The following is a 16831-nucleotide window of genomic DNA, read 5'->3' on the forward strand; positions in this document are numbered from 1 at the left end:
CCGCCGGCAGAGCGGCCTCAGGCCGGCACCGCGCCGGAGCGGGGCCGGTCGCCGCCCCCCCGGGGGTAGCGGGAGCAGGCCCCGGCCGGGCAGCGCCAGGCAGAGGGCCCCCCCCGGCCTGATCCCCACACAAAGCCGCCCCGGGGGCTCCTTCTCAGGCGCCAGGGCCCAGGCCCCGCTGCTCAGGGGGTAAAAACCCCCCTCTCCTGCAGCGACGAAGCCAGAGGACTGCCTGGAGCCGTGACAGATCCTGTCGGGAGTTGTTAGTCCTCATAGCAACCAGAGCCCGCTAAAACCCATCCCTCCCTCTGTCGCGACGCACCCCCCTCCCCTGTCCCTCGCCCCGGGTCTTCGGGTTAAATCAGCCAGAACAGAGTAAGAAACGCACACCTTCTCCCGTCACCAGGAGATAGAGAGGTAACGGGTGACTTTTATTACAAAAAACAAACCAAACAACAGTAAATCGCCCCAACGCAGCAGTGCAGCTCTAGGGCTCCATCACAGAAGCCGGGAGATGCGCCGGGTGGGCTCAGGACCCAAAGCCAGCGTGCGAGGCTGGCAAGACACCCACCGGCCTCTCCCTGCAGTACAAGAGGGGGACACCCCCCACCAGCACTGAGGGAAGGGGGCAATTTTGGGAAGGAGAGGATCCTGCCGCTGCCAGCAACCACCTTCACGCCACAGTGCAGCGTCCCGACACGCCTGCAAGTCCAACGCTGCGAGAAGGGCTGAAGGAGGCAACAAAACTCGCATCCCGATCCGCAGCACAAGCAGCGAGGAGAGCCCTGTCCCCGAAGACGGAATGAGAAACCAAGTGGAAGCTGTTGGAGGCCAACGGTCCAGCCGCGGTGACCACACCCCCCCACCCCGAGAGGCACTCTGAGCAGGTTTTTGGGCAGGCTCAGGGCCTCTCTCAGCCCCCGGAGTGCTCGCCCCAGGGCTCAGCAGCGGCTGGAGCCTTTCGTGGAGCCCCGCTCCCTGTGCCTGGGATGGGGCTCCCTGGCGCCACGCTCCCAGCGCTCCCGGGATCTGCCTCCCTCGGGACACTCTTCTCGCCGGCTGCTGTGCCCGTCGCCCTTCCTGCCAGCCTCCTCTCTCTTCTCCCTCTCGTCCCACAAATCACTTTGTCCCCTCTGGTCCTGGCAGCTCTTTTCCCCTCTTCTCTCCGAAGGCCTCTGGTGCCTCCGCTCTTCCTCTTCCCGCTGCGTCCTGCTCGCAGGCTTCCTCTCAGAGCCCTTCCAGGGCTGCTGGCTCCCGCTGGCATAGCGCTCATAGGCAGGGTCCTCCTTCTCCTTCTTAATCTTGATTCTGGGGTGCACCTCCTCTGCCGACGCCGCCCTCTTCGCAGCCTGCGAGCTCTGCTTTTGCCGCTCCTGTCTGCTTTTCTCCTTATCTGAAATACAAGGTTCATCTTTTGGGACGGGCAGTCCTGCTAGAATCACCTCAGCTCCCCAAGCTCTGCCTAGCACCACGGTGCCTTTCCAACTCCCCTCCCATTTTAAGTTCTGCCCTCTCCACCCAAGCTTCACAGCCTGTTTTCCCCCCCTCAGAGAGATCCTATTCCCCTCCCAACCCAACACTTTTCTCCTCCAGCTTGAGCCATCCCATTTCCTTCTTTAAACACTCGCCATGTCATGTTCTTCCCAGCAAGACTGCCCTCAGGCACTTCAACATAGCTGGAATATCAAGCACCTTTCTGTCATTCCTTCCTCAGTAACATGCACACAGTAAGAACATCGTGATCCACTCTGTGGAAATTCAAGATCTCTACTGCACAAATGGAAAAAAAAAACCATAATGGATTCTTAAAAATCCATCAGTATAGCTGCACAGGCTGGTCCTTTACCTGGCACGTTTATTCAAGTTCCATTTGGATGTACTCTACATCCTTCCGTTTTCTTCTGAAAGATGTAGAGCAACAAATCCTGCTGTGTCCACTGAGAGCAGGAGGTATTCAGGCACTTGGATGGTTTAACTTCTACTGCATTTTTAGGTCTACTTTCATAGAATCATAGAATAGTTGGGGTCGGAAAGGACTTTTAAAAGTCATCTAGTCCAACTCCCCTATTTTTTTTGGCTTCAGTTTCCAGCCACAGAATCTCATCTAGATCTACTGTTTTTATGCTCTGTTCAATTCAGTTATCTCGCTCAGGCCACATAACGGTCATTCCGTACATCTACAGCACTCTAGTCCTACAGTAGCAGCATCCAGATTTTAAAATTAAGTGGTGCCTTTCCTAAGCCTTCCCTCTCCCCGTCCCCTGCAGCGCTCCTCCACCTGCAGTAACCCTGAAGCCTGGCAGGCTTTTTTTCCAGGAAGAGTGCTATTATTGTCTGCAAGATACAGCTCTTCGGAGGCTGGAGGATGACATTCACAGATACGGGTTAAATACAGGCGCTCAGACACCCCTCAGGAGGTCACAAAGCAAAGCCCGGACATTAGGTCTGTGGCCCTTTTCAAGAGCACACCCATCCTTGGTGTTCCCTCAAGCAAAGGGCCCCTGCGAGGCTGAGGGCTCTGTGCAGACGCTCCCGCCGGGAGTCAGGACTGGGCAGGAACACAGCTCACCTTTTTGCTTTTTTACGGGCACATCATCATCTTCCGACAGGGAATCAGATGACGTATGAGGTGGCGTTCTAACTCCACAACCCTTTGCATGGAGGGCTTTTGTGACGTCATCTAAGTCATCGGAGTCTTTGGGGGGCCGATAGTTGGCCACATGGTCCACTCGAATTGTCCTTCCTTTGATCTACAAAAGGTGTCATGCCATTAGTGAAGGGACAGACCAGCGCCCCATGTGCTGTGGGTCACCAGTGACCCGTGTTGTCAGGGTTCCTGTTTGACATGAAGCAGCATCTTGGGAGCTGTGGCTGGCAGGCAGGACTGCGCCCCAGACTGCCTCGCTCACCTTGATCCCATTGAAGTTGTCAACAGCGAGAATGGTGCTCCTCTGGTCCTCGTAACACAGAAAGCAAAAGCCTTTGGACTTTCCGGTCTTCTTGTCCCGCACCAGGTTAATGTTGACGACCTCCCCGTACCTGCAACACACCTCTTGGCACCCGAGGCAGCGGCAGGGGCGCGGCGGGCCCGGGGGGCTGCGGCACTTACTGTGAGAACACGCAGATGACATCCCCCTCCGTCAGCTCGTAGTGCAGCCCGCCTGCGAGGAGAGGGAGAGGAGGGAAGGGGGCACCGGCACCGCGCAGGCCCGGCCCGGCCGGGCCCGGGCCCAGGCCCACCCCCCCCCTCCCCGGCCCGGCCCATACCGACGAAGATCCAGGCGCTGTCCTTGTACTCCGCGTGCCACGAGACCGCCTCCTGCACGCCCAGCTCCGCCTCCCGCGCGTTCAGCTCGTTGATCAGCTTCACCTTCGTCAGGGGGCTGAGGGCGAGGGCACCGTCAGCACCGGGAGCGGGGGACGGCCGGGCCTTCCCTCCCCCCGCGCCCCGCAGACCTACTTCATGGTGGCGGCGCCGCACACTGCGCATGCGCCCGCCGCCGCGCATGCGCGCCGCCCCCCCCACCCCGAGCAGAGCCGAAGGGAGCCGAGCTGGGCCGAGCCGCGCAAAGCAACACCCAGAGCTGACTGGAGCCGCAGAGACTTTATTGGGGTGACCGTGACAGAGGGCGGCGGGGGCCCTGCTCAGCACGGGCAGGAGTTTTTACCGTTGGCGTCGTGCGTCGGCTCCAGCCTGCGGGCCTGGGCCGGCCGCCCCTCCAGGTCCCGGCAGAGCAGCGACCGCTGCGCCTTCAGCCGGCAGGCCAGGCACATGAAAATGGCGTCCACGTTCTGGCTCTCCTTAGGGTCCTTGGCCGAGGTCTCAAACAAAAGCATGTTGTGAGCGTCGGCGAACTTCAGGGCCATGCTGGATGGCACTTGGATCAGGTCTTTCAAGTCACACTTGTTCCCAACGAGCACCCTGGGGACAAGGGGGGGCACTGCGTGCCCGTTGCACTCCTCGATCCACATCTTGAGGTTGGTGAAGGAGGTCATCTTCGTGACATCGTAAACGAAGACGACGGCATGCACGTTGCGGTAGTAATGCTCTACCATGCTCTTCCGAAACCTCTCCTGGCCAGCCGTGTCCCACACTTGCACCTAGGAAGCAAAGCAGACAAGAAAGAAGGCTACAGGAGCACCGAGTGTCCACCCGGGGCAGGGCCTGCTGCTTCGGGAGCAGGCTGGCTTGTTCAACTCCCTGCAGGAAGATGCAGGAGGGCTTCCTGTGGGTCCATCTTTGACAGCCAGGCCACAGCCCTGAGGCAGGGCGCAGGCAAGGCCAGCCTTGCAGGGAGGGGCAATCTCTTATTACAGGAACCAGGATAGATGAATGAGTTACACAAGCTCTTGGGCCTGTGTTGACAGTGCCCGAGGCTGTATAGGCCAGTGCACGTGCTTGTGTAATTCAACCAAGCAAGCCCAGCTCATCTAGTAGGAGAGACCATGTCAGCACTTTCATTCACTTTTCAGTATTCACAGGCAAGTGCCAGGCTCTGCACAGCACATCCCGTTTTTCAGCCACTGCAGCTGATCCTATATATTCAGGAGAATTGGCAGCACACTTTTCAGCAAGAAAAGGCCCTGCCTGATGACTTACCTGACTCTGTAACACCTTGCCAAGCAGCTCTCCTACAGCTCTCTGCTGCTGGACTGCTCCCTGCTTCTCATCTTCTTCCCGATGCGCTTGAGCACCATCCCCACCACAGAAACGAACCGCACAAAGCACTTCTCATTTCACAAACATTCTTGCGCCATATCAGGACATTTGTCCACCTAATCCTACACCATAAAAGAGAACCCCGACAATCACACAGTGATATGTACAGAGGAGTCAGGGCAAAGAGCAGATGAGGAGGGGGAGCCACCCTTTGTGTGAGAGAGTAGCGGGAGGGCATGGAGCTCTGGGGATGGGTGAGGAGCCAACTGAGAGCTTGTAGGAGCCAACTGAGAGCTTGTGGGTGAGGATTAACGAGCAGACCAGCACGGGTGACATTGCAGTGGGTGTCTGCTATAGGCCGCCTGACCAGGAAGAACAAGCAGATGAGGCACTCCGCAGTCAGATAGGAGCAGCCTCATGTTTGCAGGCCCTGGTCCTCATAGAGAACTTCAGCCACCCCAATAGCTGCTGGCAGGACAACGCAGCAGGGCACAAGCAATCCAGGAGGTTCCTGGAGAGCATTGATGACAACTTCCTGACCCAAGTGGCAGAGGAGCCAACAAGCTCCTGGGCTGGATGAGCAGACAGTGAGGTGGATTGGAAACTGGCTGAACGTCTGGGCCTAGGTGGTGGTGATCAGTGACACAAAGTCCAGTTGAACACTGGTAACTAGCAGTGTACCCCAGGGGTCAATATTGGGCCCAGTCCTGTTTAACATCTTCATTAATGATCTGGATGGTGTGGCAGACTGCACCCTCAGCAAGTGTGCGGACGGCACCAAACTGGGAGGAGCGTGGCTAGGATGCCAGATGGTTGTGCTGCCAACCAGAGGGACCGCAACAGGCTGGAGAAATGCACTGACAGAAACCTTATCAAGTTCAACAAAGAAAGAGAAGTGCCAAGTCCTGCCCCTGGGGAGGAACAACTCCAGGCACCAGTACACGCTGGGGACCACCCAGCTAGAATGCAACTTTGCAGAAAAGGACCTGGGGCTCCTGGTGGACACCAGGTTGAACATGAGGCATCAGTGTGCCCCTGCAGCAGGGGTGGTGAATGGTATCCTGGGCCACATTAAAGTATTGCCAGCAGGATGAAGGAGGTGATCCATCTCCTTTATTCAGTGCTGGTGAGGCCACACTGGAGTGCTGTGTTCAGTTCTGGGCTCCCCAGTACAGGAGAGGCATGGACTGGAGAGAGTCCAGCGAAGGGCCATTATGATGTTGAAGGGACTGGAGTGTCTCTCCTATGAGGAAAGACTGAGAGAGCTGGGACTGTTTAGCCTGGAGAAGAGAAGGCTCAGGGGGGAATCTTACCAAGTGTATATATACCTGAAGGGAGACTACAAAAAGGACGGAGCCCGGTTCTTCTCAGTGGTGCTCAGTGCCAGGACCAGAGGCAGTGGGCACACACTGAAACACAGGAGGTTCCCTCTGAACGTCAGAAACACCTTTCACTCTGAGGGTGGCCAAGCACTGGCACAGGTTGCCCAGGGAGGTTGTGGCATCCTCCATCCTTGGAGATACTCAAAAGCCATCTGGACATGGTTCTGGGCAAGCGGCTCTGGGTTGCCCTGCTTCAGCAGGGGGGTTGGAGCAGATGACCTCCAGAGGTCCCTTCCAACCCACGCTTTGCAGTTAGTCTGTGACTCTATGAGTTCTGCTGGCCCTTGTAGGTAATGTCTTGAAGCCTGGAACTGGCAATTTCTAAACAAGTGTCCGTGGTTAATCCAAATCACCCTGTACCCCACTGAGACAGTGCCTGCCCCAGAGTCTTTCAGAGTGGAAAAACGCTGGCAAAGAAGAGCTGCTGCTCATTCGTTTCCCTGCAGGTCTCTCCCAGGCTGTTCCATCTGGGCAGAGCAGGAGAGGGAGGGTACCTCTCCCACCTCTCACCTCCCCTCCTGGACGCGTGGTCCCAGGAAAAGGCCAATTTGCTGCGCTGCCTCCCACTCCGGCCTGCTGGAGCACAAATAATGTCCAAAGGCAGAAAGCCTGGCAACGTTTTCCGGCTAGTGGCAGTAAGACAGGCTTCATGCCAGCCTGCACTACAGCTTACAACAACGCAGCTCTGTGGTGTTGGATAGAGCTGGGGAAAGCAGGGTGGAAAATGAGCACCTTTCCTCTTAAAGGAGAGAAAAATGTTCAGGGACAGTTTAAAAGCACAACTAAAGTTCTTACCCACCAATAGTAGCTCTAATTTCATTGTGATTAGTCCCTCAACTTTTGATCGCCCATCTGTCAGCAAAATAGCAATATTTGCTTCTTCTGGCAGTCAGTTGTACACGGACGGCTGTTGCTGCCGGTCCGCCTAACCGGGCAGGCCAAGCTCGGCTGCAAACTGTGCTCCCCCGGCTGTTTCCTACCAGCTGCTGTTGATCTGCAGATCTGTTCCGACACATCAGCCAGAGCTCTTTGGGTTTGGGCTGATGCATTTCTTACAGGTGTCACGCTGGCCTTCATACAGCAAATTTGTCCTATTCTAGTTCTGCTGAAATTGCACCCTCCCAGCGCTCACTGTCAGCAGTCTTCAGCATTAATATCACAGCCGCCAAGCCCACTGCAACCAGCTCGTGCGAGCTCCTGGCCTTCCAGCGCAGCCACTGCCAGCCTACAACCATCTGCTCCCCCGAAAACGCATTGGTTTCTGCGTACAGCTCCTTCCCCCAGCTCCCTGCAGCTTCGCCTCTCTTTTGGTCCAGCTTCTGAAGCTGGAGGCCACCCTTTGCTTTGAGGACCCGGTTATGCCGGGTGTCGGGAGAGCAGGAGACAGCAGCCTTTCACCCCAAGCTATCGTTTCAGACTGCCTGCAGACTCAAGCAAACCGCATCAATAGCGACAACGCAGCAGTGACGGCTTCAGAAAGCGTCTCTGCAACACGGGGACCAGAAACACCCCCCCGTTCCCCTCCCTCGAGTCGGGCTGAGAATGGAAGAGCCCCTGGGAGGCGTCTGGGGTGCGAAGACGCAGCCCCGGGGCAGGGGCTGGGGCAGGGACGGGCGGCCGCTGCCGGCCAGCCCGGGGCCGGTGCGGGTGCTGCCGTGGCCCACCTTGATGCGCTCCCCCTCGATCTCCACCGTCTTCTCGCGGAAGTCCACGCCGATGGTGGCCTCGGTCTTGTCGGGGAAGGTGCCCCCGCAGAAGCGGAAGGTCAGGCACGTCTTGCCCACGTTGGAGTCTCCGATCACGATGATCTTGAAGATGCGGGTCTGCACGTAGGGCTCCAGCGAGGAGTCGGGGCCCGGCGGCCGCCCGCCGCCGCCCGCCGCCATCCCGCGCCGCCGCCGCCGCCGCCTCACCGTCTCATGGGGCCGCGCCGCACCGCCCCACGCACCGGCTACGGCACCGGCATGGCCCCGCCCCGCGCACCGGCACCGCACAACGCCGCCCCGCGCACCGGCTACGGCCCGGCCCGGCCCCGCCCCGCGCACCGGCTACGGCACCGGCATGGCCCCGCCCCGCGCACCGGCACCGCCCCGCCCCGCCCTGCGCACCGGCTACGGCACCGGCATGGCCCCGCCCCGCGCACCGGCACCGCACAGCCCCACCCCGCGCACCGGCCCGGCCCGGCCCGGCCCCGCCCCGCGCACCGGCGCGGAGCCACCTGCTGTCCCCGCCAGGCCCTACGCTGCGGGGACTCGCCTGGGCGCGGGGACCCGGCCGGCGTCCCCTCGGCGGGGGAGGAGGACACGGCGCCGGGCTCAGAGCCCCCCCGGGCCAAGCGACAGATCCGGGACAGACTGCCTTCGCGGCCCGGGCCGGCCGGGGCGTCCGCCGGCCGCCTTCCCGGGCAGACCGGGGACCGGCAGGGCAGCGGGCAGCGACACAGGTCACCTCCCGGGAGGGAGGGAGCCCAGCCCAAAGACAGTGGTGGGAGCAGGGCAGGGCAGGACCAGAAACTGGGGGACAGAAACAGCCGCATGCCCAAAAGCTGAGCGATGCCAGCGTGCTCGCTCCCACCACGGCTGGTGCCGCCAGAAAGACCCTCTTTGTATCCGGCTCGGCAGCCACGGGGGCTGCCGCCCTCGGTTTTCGGGTGCGTGCCGGTCGGTGTGCAGAAGAGCCCCGCGCAGGCAGCGCACGGATGCTCCGGCATGGATGGAGCTGCCCACGCTGGTGTTGGCAGGGGGATGCGCGGCAGCTCCTGCTAGAGATGAGTCAGGCCTCCAGCCCTTCTCCCTGGCTTCCGAGGGCTGTGATGGCACTCCCACCAGCTGCTGCCAGCATCAGAGATGACGGGGAACGGGATGGGGTCTCTCTTGTCCCCATCCTTCGTGGGTGGAGCAGGGCAGCGGGTGCCTCTGCCTGCGCTGGAAGCCAGCACTCACGGCGTGAGGGCATGGGGGTCTGCAGCCTGAAGCGTGCACACAGGGATGGCAAGAGCGAGGGGTACTGGGTAAAACCGCGCAGGGGAAGAGGAGTACCATCGCAGGGGCTGAGGGGACCTGCCTTTCTTCTCATGGGTAACGTGAAAGAGGCCGGACAGCGTGCTATGGCACAGGGAGGGTATCATGGAGAATCGCGAGGGCGATAGGAGGGAGAAGCAGCATAGTCTGCCCTCCCCTCTGCAGAGACCCACAGTGCTCTGAGGGGGCTGCGCTGCTCCCGCAGCCCCTAGTAATGCAGCCCGGGCAGCTCCAAAACAGATCACAGCCCCCTAAAATTGGCCACTGATACAAGAAGGCTCCCGCCGTGCAGGCACTTGGTGGGGACTGGAGGAGGCAAAGGCTGGGAAGGATTTACCAGAGGTCTCCACATGGTCACAACTGCTCCAGGGCATCAGCACTCAGCTGCCTGCTTCCAGCAGCACTGAAATGAAATGAAGAGGGGGCAATAAACCACGCAGCATGTGGAAAAGCCTCATAAAGTTGAGTCTGGGCTTGAAACACATCCCCCCTTTCCAATTTTGGTCATGTCTGCAGGTCTATGCAGTTGAGTGAGACCACCCGTTCAACCACTAAACCACCCTGTCTCACTGGACTGCCTCCAGTGTAACGAGCAGAGTCACACAGAAGGGATCCTCCCCATCAAGGCTCAGGTAGACATCAGCTGAACAGAGGTTTTGGCCCTTAAAGGAAGCTCAGCTGACGGACGCAACAGATCCACTTGGACTACGTCTCAGAGATGTTACCAGGAAACCATTTCTGACTACCCCCAGCTACTTCTGGCCTGGCCAAAAACCTGTGGGGCAAAGTCAAGGTGAGATCAGACCAGCTGCAGGACTGCAGCTTAGCCCTCTCCCTGTGGGAGTAGAGACAGCACGGAGAAGGCCCCAGGAAAGACCCGTTCTTTCCTCAGGGGCAGTCTGATCCTCCTGGAGACTCAGCCTGAATGCTAGCCTGAGGAGGGATTCCTGGAGTGAGCAAGCAAGCAAGTTGTGGAGTTGCTGTCTCTGGAAGAGATTGCTGAGCAGATTGGCTGCCGCATTCACGTTTAACATGTCCTCAGCAGAGCACCCGACCCACTCCTCACATCAGAAAAGACAAGGTAAAGGGGCCAGAAGGGAAGATATGAGACATAGGCAAGAGAGCTCTCTAGCAGAGCCCCAAGACTATATAGGAAGAATAACCTAGTTTAACCTGATAAATACTTGCCTCTGCCACTTTTTATGTCCCTTAAAATACATCAGGGGAAAAAAAGCAGCAATATTCAAACCCTAGGCTGTCTCTTCAGTTCATTCTGTTACCAACTTAGCTAATTAAGCGTTCCTTCAAGGGCATTACTCGAGGAGATTTCCTAGCTCTTAGCCCCACTCACACACCCAATCTGCCTCCGTGTGTCTGCTTCCCGCATCAGGCAGAGCCCTATGCCAGTCACCCAGGCAGGTCAGCACAGCCCTGCTCAGTCCGGTTTTCCACTCACCCACTCTATACCACCACCAAGAGATGGGAGGAACATGCTTTTAACAAAGACAACATTTTCCGGGAGTGCCTGGAGGCTTTTATTTACAGAAGCTGTTTGTCAGAGACTAGAGCTTCTTGGTTTCTATCTGATGCTGTCTTGACTTCTCTAGTCTGTGAAATAAGATGCCGGTGTCAGGTCCAAGCTGTCTCCCTTCAAAGGGACACGGTTTCCCATGGTAGCGTGGCAGAAATGTCAAACTTGAGAGACCTCTCTCTTCTGGCTCAACAGCCAGCCTGGAAAGCAACTTGTCTGCAATGTGTGGGATGACGGGCTGCAGGAGGGTCCCATAGACACGCAGGCATTCCAGCGTAATGTGGATGATGGTGTCAAGCCAGAGCTGCTCTGTGGGGTCTTTTCGGTCAAGTTTCCAAGGCCTGTGTCTTTGGAAGAAACTGTTGGTCTGCCTTACGCAGAGGGCAACACATTCTAAAGCCTTGTAGATCTGGAAACCTTCAAAATAACCAGCCACCTGCAGAGGCAGAGAAGCCACAGATGCCACGAACTCATAGTCTTCAGCAGAAGCCCTACCCACGGCTTTGGTCCCCCTGTAATCCACGATCTTTGGAAAACAAGACTCTGAGAAGCAAGGGTAAGTGTTGCTGGGGTTAATGCTGAGGGCTGTTGACCGATTCAGAAGCCCCCCAAGTGCATCTGCCAGTTCTGAATTCACTAATTTAACCACCTTCTCGTCATAGTAGTCACAATCCCGCTCCGGTACACCCTGCCTTAGCAGGAAGTACCGAAATCCATCCACTGTGTACTGCCCAATAGAAGCAAAGGGGTCAATCACGTTGCCCAGGCTTTTGGACATCTTCTGCCCATGGACAGTCCAGTGGGAGTGCACCAAGATTCGCTCGGGGGGAGCCAGCCCTGCTGCCATCAGCAGCGCTGGCCAGTAGACAGCATGAAACTTGAGGATGTCCTTGCCCACAACATGGTGCGCAGCAGGCCACCACTCACTGTGCGTCTCAGGGTAGCCCACCACGCTCAGATAGTTCACCAGGGCATCTACCCATACATAAATAGTTTGTGTTGAGTCACTGGGGACAGGGATACCCCACTGCAGCCGGCTTCTCTCACGAGAGACGGACAAGTCTGGCAAGTCCTCTTCCAGCCAACGGAGCACGCGCTGGTAGAAAGGGTCAGGGGAAATGGCGTTTGGGTTGTCCCGGAGCCAATTCCGCAACGGATCCCGGAATGCTGAGAGCCTGAACATGTAATTCTCCTCTTTGGTCCACTGCACCTAGGAAGGCAGGAGAGAAAAGAATTACGGCCCAAATGCTCTGCAAACAGTTTTACAATTTGCACACAGCATTCTCAGCGTGGAGTTTATCACACGCTCCCTCTGCGTTTGGGTGTGCTCCCCACCACCTGTGAAGCCCCTGGTATCTTTCTACAACTAGCGGGAACCTCCTCTCCTAAGACACCGCCTCCCTGGGCTCCCCAGGACAACACCTAAGGACTTAGGCACTTGGGATCGCTCAGCACTCTGCTTTTAAAGATGCCCGTGCCCCCAGGGAAGGAATACCTTTCTACCTGCCAGATTTATGTGTCATCAGGCAAGAATTAGGGAGACGAGAATACACTTTCTTAAAAATGTAGTTTTGCAATAATAGTAGAAAATCGTGAAAAGACAAGATGACGTTGTTAATTACTGCCTTAGTAACAACCCTAGTGAGTGCCTCTGCTTTACTCCTAGGTGCTATGTTCCTCTTTTTCCCCAGTTCAAGCATTAGTGCATCTTAGTTGCTAGCTTTGTTAGCCTGTAACCATGTTAAAAACTGACAGCACTTCTCCCACACGTTTAAATTCATTAAATGACACATTTAGCTAAATCAATGAAAACTTTGTGGGTTGATAGAGTATGAGTGAGCTATGTAAAGGCACTCAAGATCTATGCCTAGGTCAAGAATTCTTACCTTTTAAAGCTAAATAAGGCTCTAAGATAAGAAAGTATAGGCTTTGGCATCACTCAGGAGAGTTTCAGTTTCTAGCACCGAACCCAACGACTTCTGACTGAGCCAGAAAGTGCCTCACTGTCAATACAAGCAGTAAAGAGTCCACCACACCCCAAGCTGAGATACCCTTAGGAATAAGTAGTCCTAGTGGCACGAAACTGCTTTATGATGTAGTTGAATTTACCTAATTTCAGCAGCCACCAGTAGCAAATACAACCTTTGCTTATTGGATTAGAAGGTCACCCCAAAAGAAATATTCTTCCCTACAGAAATCATAAACAAGTTACACAAAAATGCTTTGGTCTCCCACCCCAAATTCTTTATGTTTTTCCATAATCTTTTTCAGTTTCTGTGTACCAGCTCTCCGCATTCTGTTCAGGAGTAACACTTTACACAGAGCCAATGCCATGTCCTCCATCCAGTATTCCCTTTTACACGATCCAGTGATCCTTTTGGTAACAACTTGGGACTCAAAAGCCATCTCAAAGTAGGACCTGCAATCATTTCTTCTGAAACGCTAACCAAATCCGGTATTTGGCTCTGAAGAGCCCACCTCGCATCATCTGCCAAGTGCTAAGAGCTGAGCTACCTATCAGCTAGCCACCTGCAGAAAAGGTGGTTGACAGGTGAGTAGAAAGCCGTTCAGGAAAAGAGATTAGAAATAGGCTATCTCCTGAGAACTGGTAAGTTAGAGCTTGGAGCATACAGAGAGGTTGATACAGGGCAGAGCAATTGTAACAACCCGCAAAACCGGCGTCTTTGTTCAAGGCTTGCCTGTGAACAGTTACTGGAATATCTGCCCTGCAGAGAAATCTGTGTGCCGTCTCTCCTGATCTTCAAACAGCTCTGACCTTAGGAGCACAGGATAGTTCAGGAAGTCTCTAGTCCAGCCTCCTGCTCACAGCAGGGTCACCTACAGGGTTAGAACAGGTTACTCAGGCCTTTAGCCAGGCACATCTTGAAAACCTCTAAGGATGGAGACTGCAGAACTTCCCCAGGCAGCCTGTTCTGCTGCTTGGCTGTCCTCATGGGGAAAAAGTTTCTCTGTAAATCCAGCCTGAACCTCTCTTGTTTCAACTTACGCCCATTCTCTCATCCTCCTGCCATGTACCATTAGAAGAACCTGGCTCCATCTTCTTGATGATCTTCTCATAGCTATTGGGGAGCTTCTGCCACTAGGCCCTCCCAAATTCCTGTCTTCTCTAAGGTTGCAGAAGCCAGCTCCCCCAGCCTCTCCTCAAATGGCAAGTGCTCCCGCATCCTAACATTCTTGGTGGCCCTCCACTGAACTTCTTCCAGTTTCTAAATCGTGCTTCCTATATTGGGGGACAGAAAACTGGAGGCAGTACCTAGATGTGCTCATTAGAGTGCTGAATAGAGGGGGATAATCATGTCCCTTGAACAGGCACTGCTGCTGTTCATAGAGCCCGAGATAATCCCGTTGGCTGCCTTTGCTGCTAGGTCACGCTGCGGGCTCACATTCAGCTTGCTGTTTACCAAACCCCCCAGGGTTTTTTCAGCATGCTCCCTGGAGAGTCAGTTCCCAGCTCCAGCTCATTTTCCTCATCAGAAAGAGAATCCCTGCAGCCCCACATGCACCAGCTGTCTCCCGGGTGGACCTGAGCAATGAATGCAATACTTCAACGAATGCAACTCCCTTCCCAGCGAATACAGAACAGCACAGTTCCTGGTCCTGCAACAGAGCATCTGCTCACTCTACAGGTAAACTAATCCACCACCCCACACCAGAACAAACCCATAAAACGAGAGCAGCGGAGGTGGGACGTGCCCTCCACCTCTCTCCAGCCCCACAGCCTGCTCACAGCAGGGCTGGCACCAGCCAAGGGTGACTGGAGCTTTAACCAGCCAAGGCTGGGATACCCCAAAGATGTGGCACCCCACCTTGCTGCGGACCTGCCCCAGGATTGCGCTGCCCTCCTGGGGAAAGAGCTTATCCTAATGCCCAGCCTGACCCCGCAGCGCAGCTTGTGGCATCATTACCCCTTGGTCTAGCACCTGGCACGCCCAAGAAGCATATGGCTTTGTGCTCTTTGTAACTGCCCTGTGAATAGGTGTAGGCTGCTATTAGCTTGTCCCTTCGCATCCTGTTTGCCAAACTAAACTGGCCCAGTTCCCTCTACCTCTCGTAGGCCCGTGCTCCGTACCCTGACCACATTGGGAGCCTCTGGTGGCTCCTCTCCAGCTTCTCTGTGCATTAAATGACACAAAAGCACAGTAACAGAGTGAAGAAGGAGGAGAATTTCCTACAGAACAGACTCTGATCTCTCAGTGTTCATGGAAGACCTGAAGAACATCATTCAAAGATGAACTATATATTTTCACCCCCAGGCTCTACTGGATACCAAAAATCAGAGACTCACCAGCAGTATGGGGTTTATGGCATGTTGTAAACTCCCCCTTTTCCGTCACAAAACCTTCAAGCAACAAACTACCCAACTATCTGTTTCTGGTTGGAGATAAACACCTACCATCTCCTTCCACCACCTTGCAAGACCTTCTCTGCACCATGCACACGACCATTTCTCTTGGACAGTTTGATATGCAGCTAAAGCAAGTAATTGTTCTCAGGGTGTATCTGACTTTGAAGCCTGCTGACTCTATTTTAGATCTAAAGAATGATTTCTTTGCCTGGAAACTTGTATTTTCCCCAACTACGTTAGGTGCTTTATCAAGAGATATTATTTGCCACCATACTCCTTTCTGTGTGAACCAACACTCCTATGCCCCAGCCTCATACAAACATCACAAGAGCATACCCTCTGCTTAGCTCTGAAGGACGATTACCTGCAACTGCTGGATTAAATCATGTAACTCCTGACACCTTACAGAAAACGCAGCAGCAGAGAGACACTCGGTCAGGTACCACACTCCTGGTTGCACCGCTATTCAGTCATCAGACTAGACCTCAGGCAGATGATGTTACGGTGTTTTATGGAGGGCCGAAACCCATGTAACAAGATTAATGAAAAGTGTCCAGAGGCCAACCTGAATTGCCTCACAAAATAGGTCTGAAACTCCAGACACCCAATGAATACCTCAGTTATAAACACCTTTATCCCTCTGCACAGCTAACTTCTTTCACCACCGCTTTGAAATGCTGTTTCCAGGCCAGCAGCCTGTGGAACCCAGCAGCAGCTGAATCCTTCCCATGGCACACGGCTGAAATTTGCATCTGCCAGTGGGGTTCTGGCAGCTCGCCCTTGCGTAGCCACATACCGCTATCAACACAGAAGAGACATTCTATGAAATACAGGCGAGTCTCAGCTGACACGAACGACAAAAGACTACAGGAAGCATTAAACACCCCCAAATTTGGCCAGACCAGAGCAAGAGACGAGCGCACAGTGCTTCCACAGGAGCAGCCGCCCTTGACCGGGATGGAGCCGGTGCCGTTACCTGATGGCCGGTCTCCAACGACACCTTGCATGGGCGTCCCTGGGCGTCCCTGCGCTCGGCGAGCTGGCTCTCGGGCAGGAAGCACTCCTCGGGAGTGCAGTACCAGCCCTCGTAAGACCCTTTGTAGAGTGCCCCACTGTCCCGGAGGGCGCCCCAGAAATGGCGCACGGCTCGCTGGTGGCGGGGCTCGCTGGTGCGGATGAAGTCAGTGAAGGAGACTGCGGCCTGGGTCAAGGCCTGGCGGAAGAGGCCAGAGACCCGCTCGCAGAGCTCCGGGGGCGACGTCCCTGCCGCGGCCGCGGCCTGCTGGATCTTCAGCCCGTGCTCATCGGTCCCTGAAACGGCAGAGAGGCCGGGGTGCCGCGGGGGCCGTGGGGAGGGGGCGCGGGGGCCGGCGCCCCCCTGCCCCCGCGGGGACACGGGGGCCTCGGGACGAGCCTGGGGACACGGGGAACGGGGACAGCCTCACAGCCACGAGGACAGCGCCGGGGGAGGTGGGTGAGCCCCGGGGATGAGCCGGAGGGTGCGGGTCAGAGGCGGGGCCGCGGCGCCCGACGGGCCCACGCTCACCCGTGGAGAGGCGGCCGGGGCCGGCGCCGCGGAGGCCGCGGTGGCGGTGCAGCGCGTCGGCCAGCAGAGCGGAGTAGAGATGCCCGATGTGCGGCGGCCCGTTAGCGTAGAAGATGGGCGTGGAGAGCAGGAGGCGGCGCCCGGGCCCGGTGGCGGTGGAGCGGCGGGGCGGCCGCGGGAGGCGGCGAGGCGGCCGCAACATGGCGGCGCCACCATAGAGACGGCGGGGCAGAGGGACCGACCGGAAGGGCCGGCGGAGGCGCGGCAGCGGCGGCCAATGGGGAGCGGGCGGCGGCGCCTGCGCCTTGCGGGCGGCGGGGTCGGGC

General features: G+C 56.6%; 3 protein-coding genes across 3 annotated transcripts; all 3 read right to left on the reverse strand.

Annotated features, from left to right (window-relative positions):
* Positions 1 to 381: 381 nt before the first annotated feature.
* RBMX2 (RNA binding motif protein X-linked 2) lies at positions 382 to 3508 on the reverse strand. Its single transcript, XM_059824595.1, has 5 exons — positions 3268 to 3508; positions 3110 to 3161; positions 2910 to 3039; positions 2570 to 2750; positions 382 to 1393 (listed from the first exon to the last, which is right to left on the reverse strand). The coding sequence occupies exons 1-5, from the start codon at positions 3506 to 3508 to the stop codon at positions 942 to 944; spliced, it is 1056 nt and encodes a 351-aa protein (XP_059680578.1). The 3' UTR covers positions 382 to 941.
* A 137-nt stretch (positions 3509 to 3645) lies between these two features.
* On the reverse strand, positions 3646 to 7928 carry RAB33A (RAB33A, member RAS oncogene family). Its single transcript, XM_059824235.1, has 2 exons — positions 7707 to 7928; positions 3646 to 4101 (listed from the first exon to the last, which is right to left on the reverse strand). The coding sequence occupies exons 1-2, from the start codon at positions 7926 to 7928 to the stop codon at positions 3646 to 3648; spliced, it is 678 nt and encodes a 225-aa protein (XP_059680218.1).
* A 2672-nt stretch (positions 7929 to 10600) lies between these two features.
* MARS2 (methionyl-tRNA synthetase 2, mitochondrial) lies at positions 10601 to 16725 on the reverse strand. Its single transcript, XM_059824503.1, has 3 exons — positions 16506 to 16725; positions 15936 to 16270; positions 10601 to 11803 (listed from the first exon to the last, which is right to left on the reverse strand). Exons 1-3 carry the CDS (start codon positions 16705 to 16707, stop codon positions 10625 to 10627), a joined length of 1716 nt encoding a protein of 571 aa, XP_059680486.1. The 5' UTR covers positions 16708 to 16725; the 3' UTR covers positions 10601 to 10624.
* Positions 16726 to 16831: the final 106 nt, after the last annotated feature.

Source organism: Gavia stellata, chromosome 14 (assembly GCF_030936135.1).
Source record: "Gavia stellata isolate bGavSte3 chromosome 14, bGavSte3.hap2, whole genome shotgun sequence".
Lineage (NCBI taxonomy): Eukaryota > Metazoa > Chordata > Aves > Gaviiformes > Gaviidae > Gavia > Gavia stellata.

Excerpts from the sequence above, each read along its gene's own strand:
- RBMX2 (XM_059824595.1), bottom strand. The coding sequence starts at position 3,508 with ATGCGCGGCGGCGGGCGCATGCGCAGTGTGCGGCGCCGCCACCATGAA. Across the intron at positions 3,162-3,267 it reads CAGCGCCTGGATCTTCGTCG|GCGGGCTGCACTACGAGCTG; the intron begins GTATGGGCCGGG and ends CTCTCCTCGCAG. Across the intron at positions 3,040-3,109 it reads GTCATCTGCGTGTTCTCACA|GTACGGGGAGGTCGTCAACA; the intron begins GTAAGTGCCGCA and ends GGTGTGTTGCAG.
- RAB33A (XM_059824235.1), bottom strand. The coding sequence starts at position 7,928 with ATGGCGGCGGGCGGCGGCGGGCGGCCGCCGGGCCCCGACTCCTCGCTG. Across the intron at positions 4,102-7,706 it reads TCGAGGGGGAGCGCATCAAG|GTGCAAGTGTGGGACACGGC; the intron begins GTGGGCCACGGC and ends TTTGCTTCCTAG.
- MARS2 (XM_059824503.1), bottom strand. The coding sequence starts at position 16,707 with ATGTTGCGGCCGCCTCGCCGCCTCCCGCGGCCGCCCCGCCGCTCCACC. Across the intron at positions 16,271-16,505 it reads CCCCGGCCGCCTCTCCACGG|GGACCGATGAGCACGGGCTG; the intron begins GTGAGCGTGGGC and ends CTGCCGTTTCAG. Across the intron at positions 11,804-15,935 it reads CGTTGGAGACCGGCCATCAG|GTGCAGTGGACCAAAGAGGA; the intron begins GTAACGGCACCG and ends CTGCCTTCCTAG.